Source organism: Lasioglossum baleicum, chromosome 10 (assembly GCF_051020765.1).
Source record: "Lasioglossum baleicum chromosome 10, iyLasBale1, whole genome shotgun sequence".
In the NCBI taxonomy this organism is placed as follows: domain Eukaryota; kingdom Metazoa; phylum Arthropoda; class Insecta; order Hymenoptera; family Halictidae; genus Lasioglossum; species Lasioglossum baleicum.
The window spans coordinates 13710962-13724542 of record NC_134938.1 but is presented as its reverse complement, the minus strand read 5'-3'; the positions used below and the strand labels follow the sequence as shown (position 1 = coordinate 13724542).

Sequence of the window (13581 nt, the reverse complement as noted above, 5' to 3'; positions counted from 1 at the left end):
CAACATTCAAGATTGGGTGACAAAGTATATCATCAAAATTTTTCCATTAATTCGGTTGATCGACCTATTAATCGCGATCGATCACGAAATGAATGTAATGATAACACTATGCTATCAAATGAAAATCGAACTTATCAACTGTTTAGAGCTTAGGACTATTCGAGTCTTAATAAATTATCGGACTTTGTATTATCCTATTGAGTACGTTTCTCAAGTAATTGTACGTTTATCTCAGCCGCAAAATAAAACTAAAAATTAAAGTCTTTTTATTTAGTAAATAATTATCTTTTAAAATAATAAAATAATAACTTATTTGGTGCATTAAAAACACTGAATAATAAAAAATTAGTAAATTTATAGTGATTTATACAAAATTTAAAATTGAGGGGAAATTTTAAATACAAATTTGAATTTGAGACATTTAATCTTACGTAATGTGTACCACGATAAAAAATGCTGAAGAATTATTATTATAATATTATGGTAGAAACAGCTCTAGGATTGTTTACTTAATAGCGTTGGTGGTGTTAATATTCAATTGAGTTAATTAAATATTCAATACATACATATAAGTCCCCTTTGCTTCTTTATAGAGTTAGCAAATTTATTTAGATAATTAATTTTTTGGGTTATATGCATTAATAATAAAGTCAAGTTGGTAGTTAAAATATTGGGCTGGCAAGAATGTAATTTAAGATGAAGTAAACTCAATTTTTTTTATTCAAGCGATAAACTTTAATCAATACAATGTTTTTTTATTTGTTCTTTCTGGCAAAAGATCATCGAACAAAATGGAGAATATCTCGTTCATTAAAGTTCATTGCTTTGGTGTGCCGCAGCCGGGTACTGAGAACCTTTCCGTGAGAACCTTTTTCTTTATTTCCACAATTACAAAGTGTAAGAATATCTTGGCACAGTTACTCGTTTCTTTCTGCTGGCGTGGGGTTGTGTCCGGAGTTTTTATGTTGTGTGTCTTGCTGACTAAGCATTAGCAGGTCGATTGCCTTGCTGTAGCAATTCGCTAAGGCAACTTTTCGAAGGTTGTTGCCTTGGCCAAATGCTTATTTGCAACTTTCGGACACCACAGCTTGAATAAAAAAATCTCCTTTTTACCTTAAAATACCGAAATTACTGTCTTGCCAACCCAATAGTAGAAAGATCTAAAAAAAGAAATTTGAAAATGTCGATACATATTATTCCCAGCGTGTTAAAATTGTTAAAAAATACAAAAATTTTCATTTTGAATTTTTGTCCTTCTTGAATTTTACTATTCAATCATAAAATACAATTGCGGGCAATAATAAGTTAAGATTCTAAAAAATTTTCAGATACCTATTAGTCCAATTGCAAATATCTAACTGAAAAGATTGACAAGAGGAAGGATGAGAAATTTGTCGTTAACGTGAATTTCTGCAGTATCTTGATGACCTACAGTACCCATATATCAAATTACCGGCCACTGTGGGAGGAACATTCGTCACTTGTGTATGTATAAGAAACTTTAGATAGACCCTACTCCGCTCGAATTACACAATGCGGGTATAAAAGGGGGCCGATGTCATTAGATTTCGCTGTAGTTGTTGTTGTAACGTCGGTGACGGTGGCAGTTCGAACTAATTGGGCTGCATACGCACGGTAATCAAAGGACGCATCAGATTCATCGCTTACGATCGCAGTGCACGTACACGTAGGAATCGATCGCGACATTTACTAACAAAGAGACTGTAAATCAGTGAACAACAATATGATCCGTCTCGTTCAGATCAAATTCTCTTCTCTTTATAGGTCATTCGTTCAAAATAGACATCGCGAAAATTACTGCACAATACGCTCACGTTTGTCAACGTTGCAGGCGATACAATTTATTACAGCATTTATTCACAATTTATTCAAAATTTGTTGACTAGTAGAACTTTATATTTTGTTGGTGGCAATTAAAAAATTGAGAAATTGGAGCACTCGTTCATAAACGTAGAATTATTGTAGGAATTAAAAAATTGTGATGTGGCCATTAGCAAATTGCTGAATAGATGCACTCGTCCACGTCAACGTAGATATTTCTGTATATTTTATTATTAGAATAATATAGAAAACTGTTGAATAGGTTTCACTCACTCACATCAATATAGACTTCTATATTTTATCGGTGGCCATTAAAAAATTGTGAGGTTCAAATTAGAAAACTGTTGAATAGGTGCACTCATTCACATCGACATATATTTTTATATTTTGTTGGTGGCCATTAGAAAATTGAGAAATGGGTACACCCGTTCCCATACACGTAGAATTATTGTAGCCATTAAAAAATTGTGAAGTGACCATTAGCAAATTGTTGAACAGATGCACTAAATCACATCAACATACATATATCTTTATAGTTTATCAATAGGTGTACAGTGTACATGAATAGAATGTTATACTTTATTCCTGACGGTGTTTACAGTACCCAGAGTACAGCATAAAGTCGCGAGTTTTAATTAACTCGACGGATCCACGTTTACCCAAGTGTTTTGTGTGTTTAGGAAACATGAAGACGATAATACTGTTCTGTGTAATGTCATTGTACGCGGTTGCTGGACACGATCAGCGTGGCCAGGAATGGTGGCGGACAATGTCGCTATATCAGATTTATCCCAGGAGCTTTAAAGACAGCGACGGGGATGGCGTGGGTGATTTGAGAGGTAAGCGCGCCACGTTCTTTCCCGGCCATCTTTTTCCCTTCTTTGACGTTCACTCTCCCCCGGTTGCAAGGAACAACCATAATAGCTGTCTGTCCGAACACGAACCCATTATTCTTTATACTCGAACCGGAAGCGAAAAATTGGACTAAATTCTAATAAAAGAATTTAATAAAAACTTTTCTATGGGCAATGTCGAGCTGCATCAAGTAATACAATAAAAATACAGGGTCAGGCACCTCAAACAGGACACCTGAATTACTCGGCTGCTATTAGTGTTAGGAAAAAATGCATCAGATGGAAATTGCTTGGTTTCGAGGGGGTATTAATCTGATGTTAGTAGCTTTTTTGTAAGTGAACGTGTAAAGGATATATGAAGGTCAACTTCATTTTTTAAAAATGGAATGAGGTATTTTTTAATACATCAATCGATGCAGCTGGACATTTATTATAAAAAAGTACTTACCTACGTATGTCGAAAAGTTAGTAGATCAGAAGATATTTCAATTTAAATATCTCCTGAACTACTAACTTTTCGGCATACATAGGTCAGTACTTTTTCAATTTAAATATCTCCTGAACTACTAACTTTCCGACATACATAGGTTAGTATTTTTTATAACGAATGTCCAGCTGCATCGATTGATGTATTAAAAAATACCTCATTCCATTTAAAATAATGAAGGTGACCTTCATATCTAAAAAAATGACATAAAAACAAAAATTTTTTTGGTATCGTATATAGAGCCCCATTTTACCATTCGACTTTGTCCTTCAGACATTTGACGTATCTTCAAAAACAACATAGATATTCAAGATGGTCAAGTTAGGTGAAATACCCTGTATACGAACATGCTCAACCTGCAAAAGAATAATTACCGCCATATTAGAGACCTCCCTGATCCGAGCAACTTTTGTTAATAAAGTTTTTCAATATCTCCAGAAATAACAGAGATATTCAAATGCTAAGTACTGAACCACACTGTACAATCTGGTGAACAGAAACATAATCGCGGTTTGATTTACGTAATTCACGCGCTGACAAAAGCAGCCGCACAATTATTATCAGGAGAACCAAAGCGTGGCAGCGAGAATAAAAATGAAAGTGATGTGCCAGATGCAGAGAACCAGAAAAGAATGAATTAACGTCGATTAAACCGTGACTCTAATCTACGTCCTTTTTGAAGAAACGCGCGATCAGAACGACGATTAGAGAATAAAAATAGAAATGATTTTTCTGGTATTGAAATAGCGCGCGATCAAAACGATGATTAAAAAATAAAAATAGAAGTGTCATCCTGATATTATTCAACGAGGATCAGAAATAATTTTTCTCGTATTGTAAACGTGAAAAAATCGATTTTTCAGGAATCATAAGCAAGTTAGATCATCTGGTTGAATCTCACGTCGACGCTTTCTGGGTGTCCCCTATTTACCCAAGCCCAATGGTCGATTTTGGTTATGACATTTCCAATTTCACCGACATCGATCCTGTTTTTGGGACAATGGAGGACTTTGAGGAATTGCTCGACTCTGCACACAACAAGAACCTGAAGATGATTATGGACTTCGTGCCGAATCATTCCTCAAACAAGCATGAGTGGTTCCAAAAGAGTTTGGAGAATATTAAGCCGTACGATAACTACTATGTCTGGCACGAGGGCAAGGACCTGGGAAATGGCACCAGGGCGCCACCAAACAATTGGGTAAGTTAACTCAATTTTTTAGAAAAATTTCGAATTTGGGGTAAATTGCTGAATTTTAGAAAAATTACTTTTGGGGGAATCTTCTGGATTTTAGGAAAATTACTTTTGGGGAAAACTTCAGGATTTTAGGAAAATTGCTTTTGGAGAAAACTTCTGAAGTTTAGGAAAATTTCTAGATTTGGGGAAAATGATTAAATTGTAGAAAAATTACTTTTGGGGGAAATTTATAGATGCGGGGAAAATCGCTAAATTTTAGGAAAATTGCTAGATCTGGGAAATCTAAATTTTAGGAAAATTGCCAGATCTGAAAAAAATCTGAGGAAAATTGCTAGATCTGAGAAAATCCAAATTTTAGGAAAATTGCTAAATCTGGGAAATCTAAATTTTAGGAGAATTGCTAGATCTGGGAAAATCTAAATTTTAGGAGAATTGCTAGATCTGGAAAATCTAAATTTTAGGAGAATTGTTAGATCTGTGAAAATCTAAAGTTTAGGAAAATTGCTAGATCTGGGAAAATCTAAATTTTAGGAAAATTGCTAATCTGGGAAATCTAAATTTTAGGAGAATTGTTAGATCTGTGAAAATCTAAATTTTAGGAAAATTGCTGGATTTGCAAAATGTCTGCATCTGGAATCAGCTCGGGGAAAGCTGTTGAACTTTATGAAAATGTATGGATTTATGGATTATTATTTGCAGTATAAGTAGTTATAAATTTCGTACCTGCTGTACTACGTTCTAATTAAAATTCTCCATGTAAAACTATTGGAATATCGGCTGGCAGTTCTTGTTGCAGAAAAAGTGATGAAATTCTGCATTTTTCTGTGTGGGTGAACACGAATCTGTAGATCGTAAAATACTCTATTGTAGCTGAGCTAATTAGTTATTTCTTCCGCAAAAAATTTGCTCGGAAAACTTCGTGAATTACCGAATTACTTTTTAATTTTAATATTAACTACATAGAGTACACATTTAGTTATTTTCAATAACATTGTGTTTGCAATCACATGCCAACAGTATGTTCAAAAAATTCGTGTTTCATTTTGCACAAAGCTGAACCGACAATATTAACTGATAATATTGTTTAAGGTAATAAGTATTTAGGTATTGTTCTTCTTACGCAGGTCAGTGTGTTCGGTGGACCGGCATGGACCTGGCGACCGGAACGCAACGCGTATTATTTCCACCAATTTGCACCTGAGCAACCAGACCTCAACTACAATAATGAACTTCTAGTGAAGGAGATGCAGGTACGTACCATTAGAAAAATTATTGCAAATATCATCCTACAAATAATCGCAAAAATAACATTCCTGCAAAAATTAACTGCAAACATCCGCAGTCTAGTGATCGTAATTTAATATACAGGGTGCCTCAGCTGAAGGAGGCCACCTAAACATCTCCTTTATTTTTAATGGCACAAAAAAAAAAAATTTTTTGGCATAATTTAACTGGTATCGAAGGAGGAATATTATAGAAGAACAATTTTTTGTCCGGTTATTTGTTCATAGTTTTTTCAAGGTCATCGATATTTTTTTCGGGAAACTTTTTTTTGTATTCCATCTTGTTAATGACTTAAGCATATTCGAATGTATTTTTTCCGCCGCTATAAGATGGAATAAAAAAAAGTTTTCCCGATAAAAACGTAACGATGAACTTGAAAAAACTATGAAAAAATATCCGGACAAAATAAATTGTTCTTCTATGATGTTCCTCCTTCGATACCATTTAAATTATGCCATAAATATTTTTTGTCTCATTAAAAATAAAGGAGAGTTCGATGAACATTATTGCAATGAATAATATTGAGAAATATGTGAACGATGTTCGACACAAGTGGTGTTAATAAACATTTGTTAACGTTCGATCAACGAGGACCCCGGGCGTATAATATAAATTCGATTGATACAGCTGAATGAGATTAATCTAGAAAATTCATATAATTTGTATTATAAGAATCTGAAGCGAGGTAATTTGCGAAAGCACAGGCACACATACACATACACGGAGGTCTGAAAATTCTGCTTCATTACGCGAGTTCATCAGTCCACTACTTCCAATCAAGCTGCATCATCGGCATAGAGAATTTTCTCGGGAATCGAATTAGCTTCGACCTAGCAATGAAACCCTAATTTAGCTTGAGGTTCCTGCAGCCAAAATTAAGTGGGGAGCAGAAATCGCGTCGCATCCACGTTGACAGGTAGCACGCCGTGCGATACGTTTATCGATTATAACATCGGAATATGATTTACGATATTGATCGCCGCTCGATAGTCCATATCGATGTACATGTATCTATGACACACTACTTTATCTCGCGATATTTGAACTGACGCCAACAGATTGTATTCAATCTCGAATCACTAAGCTGATAGAACTGATTTTTTAACGAGATTATATTGTTATCCGACTAGTGTGAAAGTTGTTTGCCACCTTTTATCCTGACTTTCCGATTTCGCAATTTCCGGTAATCGCAGCTTCGTTGTCTATTGTTACGTATGCAATAGCGAAATGTCCCGGACTGTCGAAATTTTTCAAAATTCCTTCAATTTTTGGGAATGGGAGGTTCCCGAGATCATTTGAAGCAACATTTTCCTTTGCAGAAATGACGTCCGCGGCTTTGTTAAGGAGTTATTAACGAAAAACCACGACTGTGCCAACACGCTAGGTCGCGCTCTGATTGGTCCGTGGTTTTCACTAATAACTCCTTAACAAAGTCACGGACGCCATTTCTGCAAAAGAGAATGTTGCTTCAAATGGTCTAAGGAACCTCTTATTTTCGGATGTTGAAGGAATTTTGAGACACCCTGTAGGATAAAGTGTCCAAATATGGTATAGTCGCCTATTATGGCACCACCTTATATCCTGTAAAGGAGAAGTCTTACTCTAGTGAGAAAATCCTCAAACAATAGTTTACCATGTTACTCAACAGTGTGCATTGCAACCGCACCATTCTATAGATTTTAGTATCGATCCTTTTGTTTGGAGTTGTGTCTCCACGTGTTGAATATTTTTTGTGGCTAGATTTTCGATTGTATCTTTTTCGAGGAAGCTAAGTAATTTTGAAACGTTTGAACATATCTGTAGTTTCAGTTTATTTATATTAATGTTTGCCAACTGTTGGTTTGGGCTGAAATTCATTTTCTCTTTGTCAGTAGCTAGTATTATCAGTCCACGCGTAGTTTCCAATATGCCACTACCAAGGGTTCCGTAATATGGGTATAGCTATACATATATTATATTGACATTCTTGGTGTGGGTGCCGAATATGGCACTAGGTGTCATATTAGGGACTCAAACTGTACCATATTAAGAACCCCTTTCGCTGGAACCTGCAAATGACACACCACAAAGAAAAAATATTTTTCTCAAGCTGTATTAATTTTTGAACAAAATTGACCCCAGAATCTTATAGGGAGGAAATGCATCTACATCTGGTAATTTTTTGGACGAAAAAGAGCATTCTAAAATAATAAAAAATGACATGAACAAAAAGTGGTTCATATTTGGGCACTGTACCCTATACACTGCTGTGCAAAAGAAAGAAGCACCCGGCCATATTCAATACTACACAAGGGTTAATTTTCGAGTTAACATTTTCGATATTTTATTTGACAATTTTGAAATTGTAAAGGTGCTTTCATTGGAATTTACTGTCGTTTTTCTGAGACGAATAAAAGCGTACGTCTTACAATAATATCTTAGTATGATTTAAATCGAATTATCTCCTAAACGACTAATTTTTCAACATAAATAGGTTAATACTTTTTTATAAAGAATGTCCAACAGCATCGATTGATGTATTAAAAAGGTATATTTCATTAAAAAAAAAAACAAAGTTGATCTTCATGTGACCTTAATGCGTTCACCGACGAATAAACTAATAACCCCAAATCGGCACCATTCGATTCTTATCTGAAACACTTTCCGGTAGGCCTGACAGCAGCGAGAAAATCAAGATGTCAAAATCGGGTGAGACACCCTGTATATGATAGTAAAAATCGCAGAAAATATAAATAAATTTGAGCTTGTTATTTTTATAAAACTATACACACATCAGTCACTTTTGAAGGTCGGTAGATTTACTGTTAAAATAGCTCCGAGTGCAAAGGGTGAGCAATTGATTAAAAATTGTTGGGAATTCGTCGAATGATTGTTCTGAAGAAGTGACTGGACGTGTGTTAGAACATTGAATGTTGCTCGGCGTATTGGAGCTCAGATGGATCAGTGTGTTAAGTTCGATGTGGAACACTAATTACACGGTCTCCGATGTCGTTATTGGAAGAACGGTTAGCCAGGGTATCCCTCCTATACGTTGTCTGTCGATGAGCGATATTTCACAAAAAATTGTAGGCTTCTTTTGCCCGAGGAAAAAGCGACAGGCGAACCGTGTTGGATTTCCACACTTCACGTACACGCGAGCATCGTTTCAGTGGCCAGGGGAACGAAAAGGGCTCCGATATGCGGTGTAATGTATACAGGCAGGATTTATTTCCAGCCTGGTAACGATCCCACGAAATTAATCCAGCATCCGTACAAGCGTCCCATAACACCGGCCAGATAAGAGAATTTATTCGACACAGAAGAAAAAAAAAACACAATTTCTCCTCCTCTCATTCGGAACGAGTGCTTAAGTGATTGGACACGTCGGGAAGTGTTGCAAATATTCGAATAGCACCTCGAATTTTTTTCATTAAACATCTAAAGTTCCTCTTGCGGAACATTATTTAACACTAGGTTTAATTTTCTTAATTTGCGATTATTAAGATTGTAAAGATGCTTCTCTGAGGAATTATTTACCAAATTTATTTCCGTATTTGCGCGATCCGTATTTACATGCTGTCCAGTCATTAAAAAATAGTGTCCCTACGCGTCACTTCTTTGTGTAGAACACAGCCATTTGCAAAATAACACGATTTTACTGTAAATGGATTTGAAACTCCGAGGGGAACAAATATTATTTAAAAACAAAAAACCCTGCACGATCAGTCATATTAAAACGAACAACAACGAATGGAGAGTGCTAACAATTACCCAGAGATAGTTGTTACGTCAACGTGACCGTGATGCGCGACCTTGTTTCCTTATCAAATACTATTTACAGAATATCCGAGAATGTGCATCGTTAGGTTGAATCACTACTTGTCGACGTTGAGCAATTTCCACGGTAAGGAAAGCAGCGGAAAGTTTTTTGAATTCTAAGTTGCTCGGTCATCTCTGCGGCGAAACTTCGTTCGAAGAATCATGAATAGAACATGGTGGTCCAATTGTTACACAAAAAAATCTATTTTCTGATGTGCATCCAAAAATCGATAGACCTAATACAAAAGCAAAGGAACAGACGAATATCATTTCCGACTTTTTTAAATAAATAAAACAGAATATATACACATATATATATTTGACTTCCGTTTCTGCTGAAATCACTCTTCAACGAAATCTCGTTCAATTCTTTTAGTAGCAACAATTAACCCACAAAATCCTGGAAAATTCATTTCCGCACATTTTCAATGAATTTTTCTGGAAATAAAAATTATTCCATCCATAGTGAAATTCTAACCTAAAAATCGAAGTCCCATCAACACATTTTCATTTAATACTAGACCCACCGATCATCAAAAGTGAGTAATGTATTATAAAAATAACAAGATTAAATTTATTTATATTTTGTCAAAAAATGTATTCAATCAATTCCCCTCAGCTTTACAATCTCAACAATTGTCAAATAGAAAATCTAAAATTAGTTATTCGACCCCTCGTGTCTTTTTCCCAAAAAAGATTTAAATTTAAAAAATTTCACCGAGTAGCAAAAGTTACTCCATCGATAATCAATTCTTTTTTTGCAGGACGTCCTCAGGTTCTGGTTAAACAAAGGCGTAGACGGTTTCAGAGTGGACGCCATACCTCACCTCTGCGAGGACGCTAGGTTGTTAGACGAGCCATTAACAGGACACACCGATGACCCTAATAATTACGATTATACTGTTAAAAAGTACACGCAGAGTCAACCTCACACCTACGAGATAGTGAAGGGTTGGAGCAAGGTCCTAAAAGAGTACAAGGGCAACAGAGCTATGATGATGGAAGCTTACACAGACATACCCCATACGATGAAGTATTTCTCCTCCGGAGCCAGCTTCCCCTTCAACTTCGGCATGATCACGAATTTGAATGAAAATTCTACCGTCGCTGAATACAAACAATTGATTGACACGTGGATGACGAGCATGCCGAATAGCGGCACAGCTAATTGGGTGGTAAGTATTAATTATTCTGCCGATCGTATGCTCTGATCCAAAAATAAATTGAAGATCTGAGTTACTCACAATATGGTAGCGTTTTGAGAATTCAGATAATTTTTTCAATATTATTCCGATATTTTTAAAAGTTACTCCTTTTTACATTGTACTATTGTCTTTTCTGAAAGTCACATTCTTTTACGAAAAATGATGCTTTTAATAGGTATTATCGTAGAGCGTGAAAAGGCGAGTCCAACGAGTACAATAAGCATACTGTTTCGATCATCCAATCTCGAGATATTCGTGTCCGAACGGTCAAATTTTAGGTTAGGTTTGTTACCTTCAATCACGAATATCTCGAGATCGAATGATCGCAATGGTATGGTCATGGTAGTCGGTGGATCCGATTTTTCATGCTCTACAAAAATATCGAATGGAGAATCTTGAATCTCGTTGAAAATGATCGTGATAAAAGATTTCTTGATGTTTCTGGATGTTTTCGGAACGTGTTGTTTTTGAGAGATGATAGGATCGAGTTTTTATTTGGGTTTGAATAAAGAAATGGAGGAATTCTTGGAGGAGTTGTTGCAGCCATGGGTAAAAGATCGTAAAAATTCTGTGTGCAGGCGGGTAATCACGATAAATCGAGATTGGCGACTCGGTTTGGACCCGAGCGAGCTCGAGCAGTCACCTTGATGACACTTTTATTGCCCGGTGTCAGCGTGACGTACAACGGCGATGAGATCGGCATGGTGGACACTTGGGTGTCTTGGAAAGACACCAAGGATCCGCAAGGATGCAATGCTGGGCAAGATGGGTTTGAGACAATGTCCAGGGACCCTGCTAGGTCGCCTTTCCAGTGGGACAAGACCACCTCTGCTGGTAAGATCTACGTTTTTAAAAAATTATTAGGATGCATAGATCCTAATTGAATTCAATTTTTACATTCCTGATAAAATACAATTTTAACATTCGTGATAAAATTCAATTTTTAACAATCCTAATAAAATTCAATTTTATCCAATTTTAGCATTTCTAATAAGATTTAATTTTATTCAATTGTATCATTCCTAATAAAATTCAATTAAATTCCTTTTCATCATTCCTAACAAAATTGAATTTTATTTAATTGTATCATACCTAATAAAAATCAATTTTATGTTATGCTAACATTCCTAATAAAATTCAATCTTAACATTCCTAATAGAATTCAATTTTAACATTCCTGATAAAATTCAGTTTTGACATTCCTAATAAAATTCAATTGTAACATATCTAATCGTATTAGGATTTCTTTCGCAATTTGACAGAAAGCAATGTCTGACACAGTACAACACAATGGTATAAATCAACGATAAATTTGCCAGTATCCAAAGGAGTAAATTGAGACAATGCTTCCAGGTTTCTCCACGAATCCAAAAACTTGGATCCCGGTTAATGCGAACTACAAAACCGTCAATTTGGAGACGGAGAAAGCACAGAAGGACTCTTACTATAATTTCTACAACAGCATCGCGTGGCTGAGAAAAGCGCCGTTCGTCAGAAAAGGAAGTCTAGTCATGAATCTGTTGAACAAAAACGTTCTGCTGGTCGCCAGGTAAACAATTGACGCCCTATCCTATTTTCGATACTAATACCGTCACAATCAAAAAGTATTATCGTATCTGAAAAACTGTGTACATAGAATAGACATTTATCGAATGTGAATGTCTCCAAAGATCGTAATTATTACAACTGGACTGTGGATTTATAATAAAATTCTTAATAAAAAAAATAACCAGACCAAATATATATATATATATATATATATATATATATATATATATTATAAATAAATAAATATATGTATAAAAAATGTATATTAATATATACATTATAAATATATATATATATCCATTTATACATTATAAATAAATATATATATTTAGAATTTAGATTATGTAGAATATTGTTAAATCATCTTGAATTTAATGAAATTATTAGAATTATTAGAATATGAAATCTACTGTGCCATTGCTTTTGTTCGAAATTCTGTAAAGCTTAAACAATTGCTGCTCGTAAAATGAAATTTCTGGTTTGTTTAAATTCTTGCCGTAGAAGCAACATTGACGGTAAGAAGTGAAGAAACTGGTTCTCGAGTAGCAATTTGTTTCTGTTCGATGGAAAAATTGTAATCGATACGGTGAGCCTTGCGGAACTGCTCATAGTATTATGATTCGCGCTACAGTATATGGTATTCTGTCAACAGGGAAACCGCGGAGAACGGATCTGTTTACGCAATAGTAAACCTCGGAGCCTCACAAGAGTCTGTTGACTTATCAGTGCTCGATAACGTATCGTGTCGATTGAATGTGTATTATTCTACGGTCAATTTTGATTTGACGTCAGGGTAAGTACTGAATTTTTCTCCGTGATACGGCTGCTGTAATACTATCGCACTTATCTGAGCCTTGTCACTCGCGATAAATCGTGCTGTACAATTCAATCTGGAAAAGAATCGAAATAAAATAAAGATAAATAAATTCAATACTTTAAGAAATCTCGCTTCACAGCCTAACAGGCTGGAAAATGTTATAAAAGCAAAAATTAATTAAATTTTAATTTTGGATCGATAATAAATCGATTTTGTTTAATAATCATTTTTTGTTTGTAAATCTAGGTCAGTCTTCTGCCGCACCAGGAACCTGCGCGTGCCTCCACATGGAATAGTGGTTTTCCTCAAATATTAGATCGACATAAGTACACGAATATTGCTATTATATTCAGAAGCAAGCTCGGCACATTGTCAGGTTCACTTCAGTCCAACTAACATTTTCAGTTATTGTACACAGAGTTTACACGTACACGAACCGACCTGATTTTCTCAGGGATTAAACGTTTATACTTTATACGCGTATTAACATTACACTGTATACTCACGAAAATATTGAAAATACAAAATATTTCTCCCCAAGAAGCTGT

At 35.3% G+C, this 13581-nt stretch overlaps 2 protein-coding genes across 16 annotated transcripts in view; one reads left to right on the top strand and one right to left on the bottom strand.

Moving 5' to 3' along the window:
* Positions 1–13581, bottom strand: part of LOC143213100 (dual specificity calcium/calmodulin-dependent 3',5'-cyclic nucleotide phosphodiesterase 1-like) — a 192907-nt gene that overhangs the window by 37834 nt on the left and 141492 nt on the right. The window lies entirely within an intron of this gene.
* On the top strand, positions 1557–13376 carry LOC143213106 (alpha-glucosidase-like). 3 transcript variants are annotated; one of them, XM_076432673.1, is made up of 9 exons: positions 1557–1635; positions 2523–2681; positions 4047–4384; positions 5506–5631; positions 10228–10638; positions 11247–11502; positions 12022–12217; positions 12869–13009; positions 13280–13376. In XM_076432673.1, exons 2-9 carry the CDS (start codon positions 2528–2530, stop codon positions 13347–13349), a joined length of 1692 nt encoding a protein of 563 aa, XP_076288788.1. In that variant the 5' UTR covers positions 1557–1635; positions 2523–2527; the 3' UTR covers positions 13350–13376. The 3 variants fall into 3 exon arrangements, with proteins under 3 accessions (XP_076288788.1, XP_076288789.1, XP_076288790.1); XM_076432674.1 differs by having other exon boundaries at positions 1603–1687; XM_076432675.1 differs by lacking the exon at positions 1557–1635 and having other exon boundaries at positions 2508–2681.

Bases quoted from the DNA above. Each gene is read 5' to 3' on its own strand.
- LOC143213106 (XM_076432673.1), top strand. From the start codon at position 2,528: ATGAAGACGATAATACTGTTCTGTGTAATGTCATTGTACGCGGTTGCT. The intron at 5,632-10,227 runs GTACGTACCATT...CTTTTTTTGCAG, and splicing joins TTCTAGTGAAGGAGATGCAG to GACGTCCTCAGGTTCTGGTT. The intron at 11,503-12,021 runs GTAAGATCTACG...CAATGCTTCCAG, and splicing joins GGACAAGACCACCTCTGCTG to GTTTCTCCACGAATCCAAAA.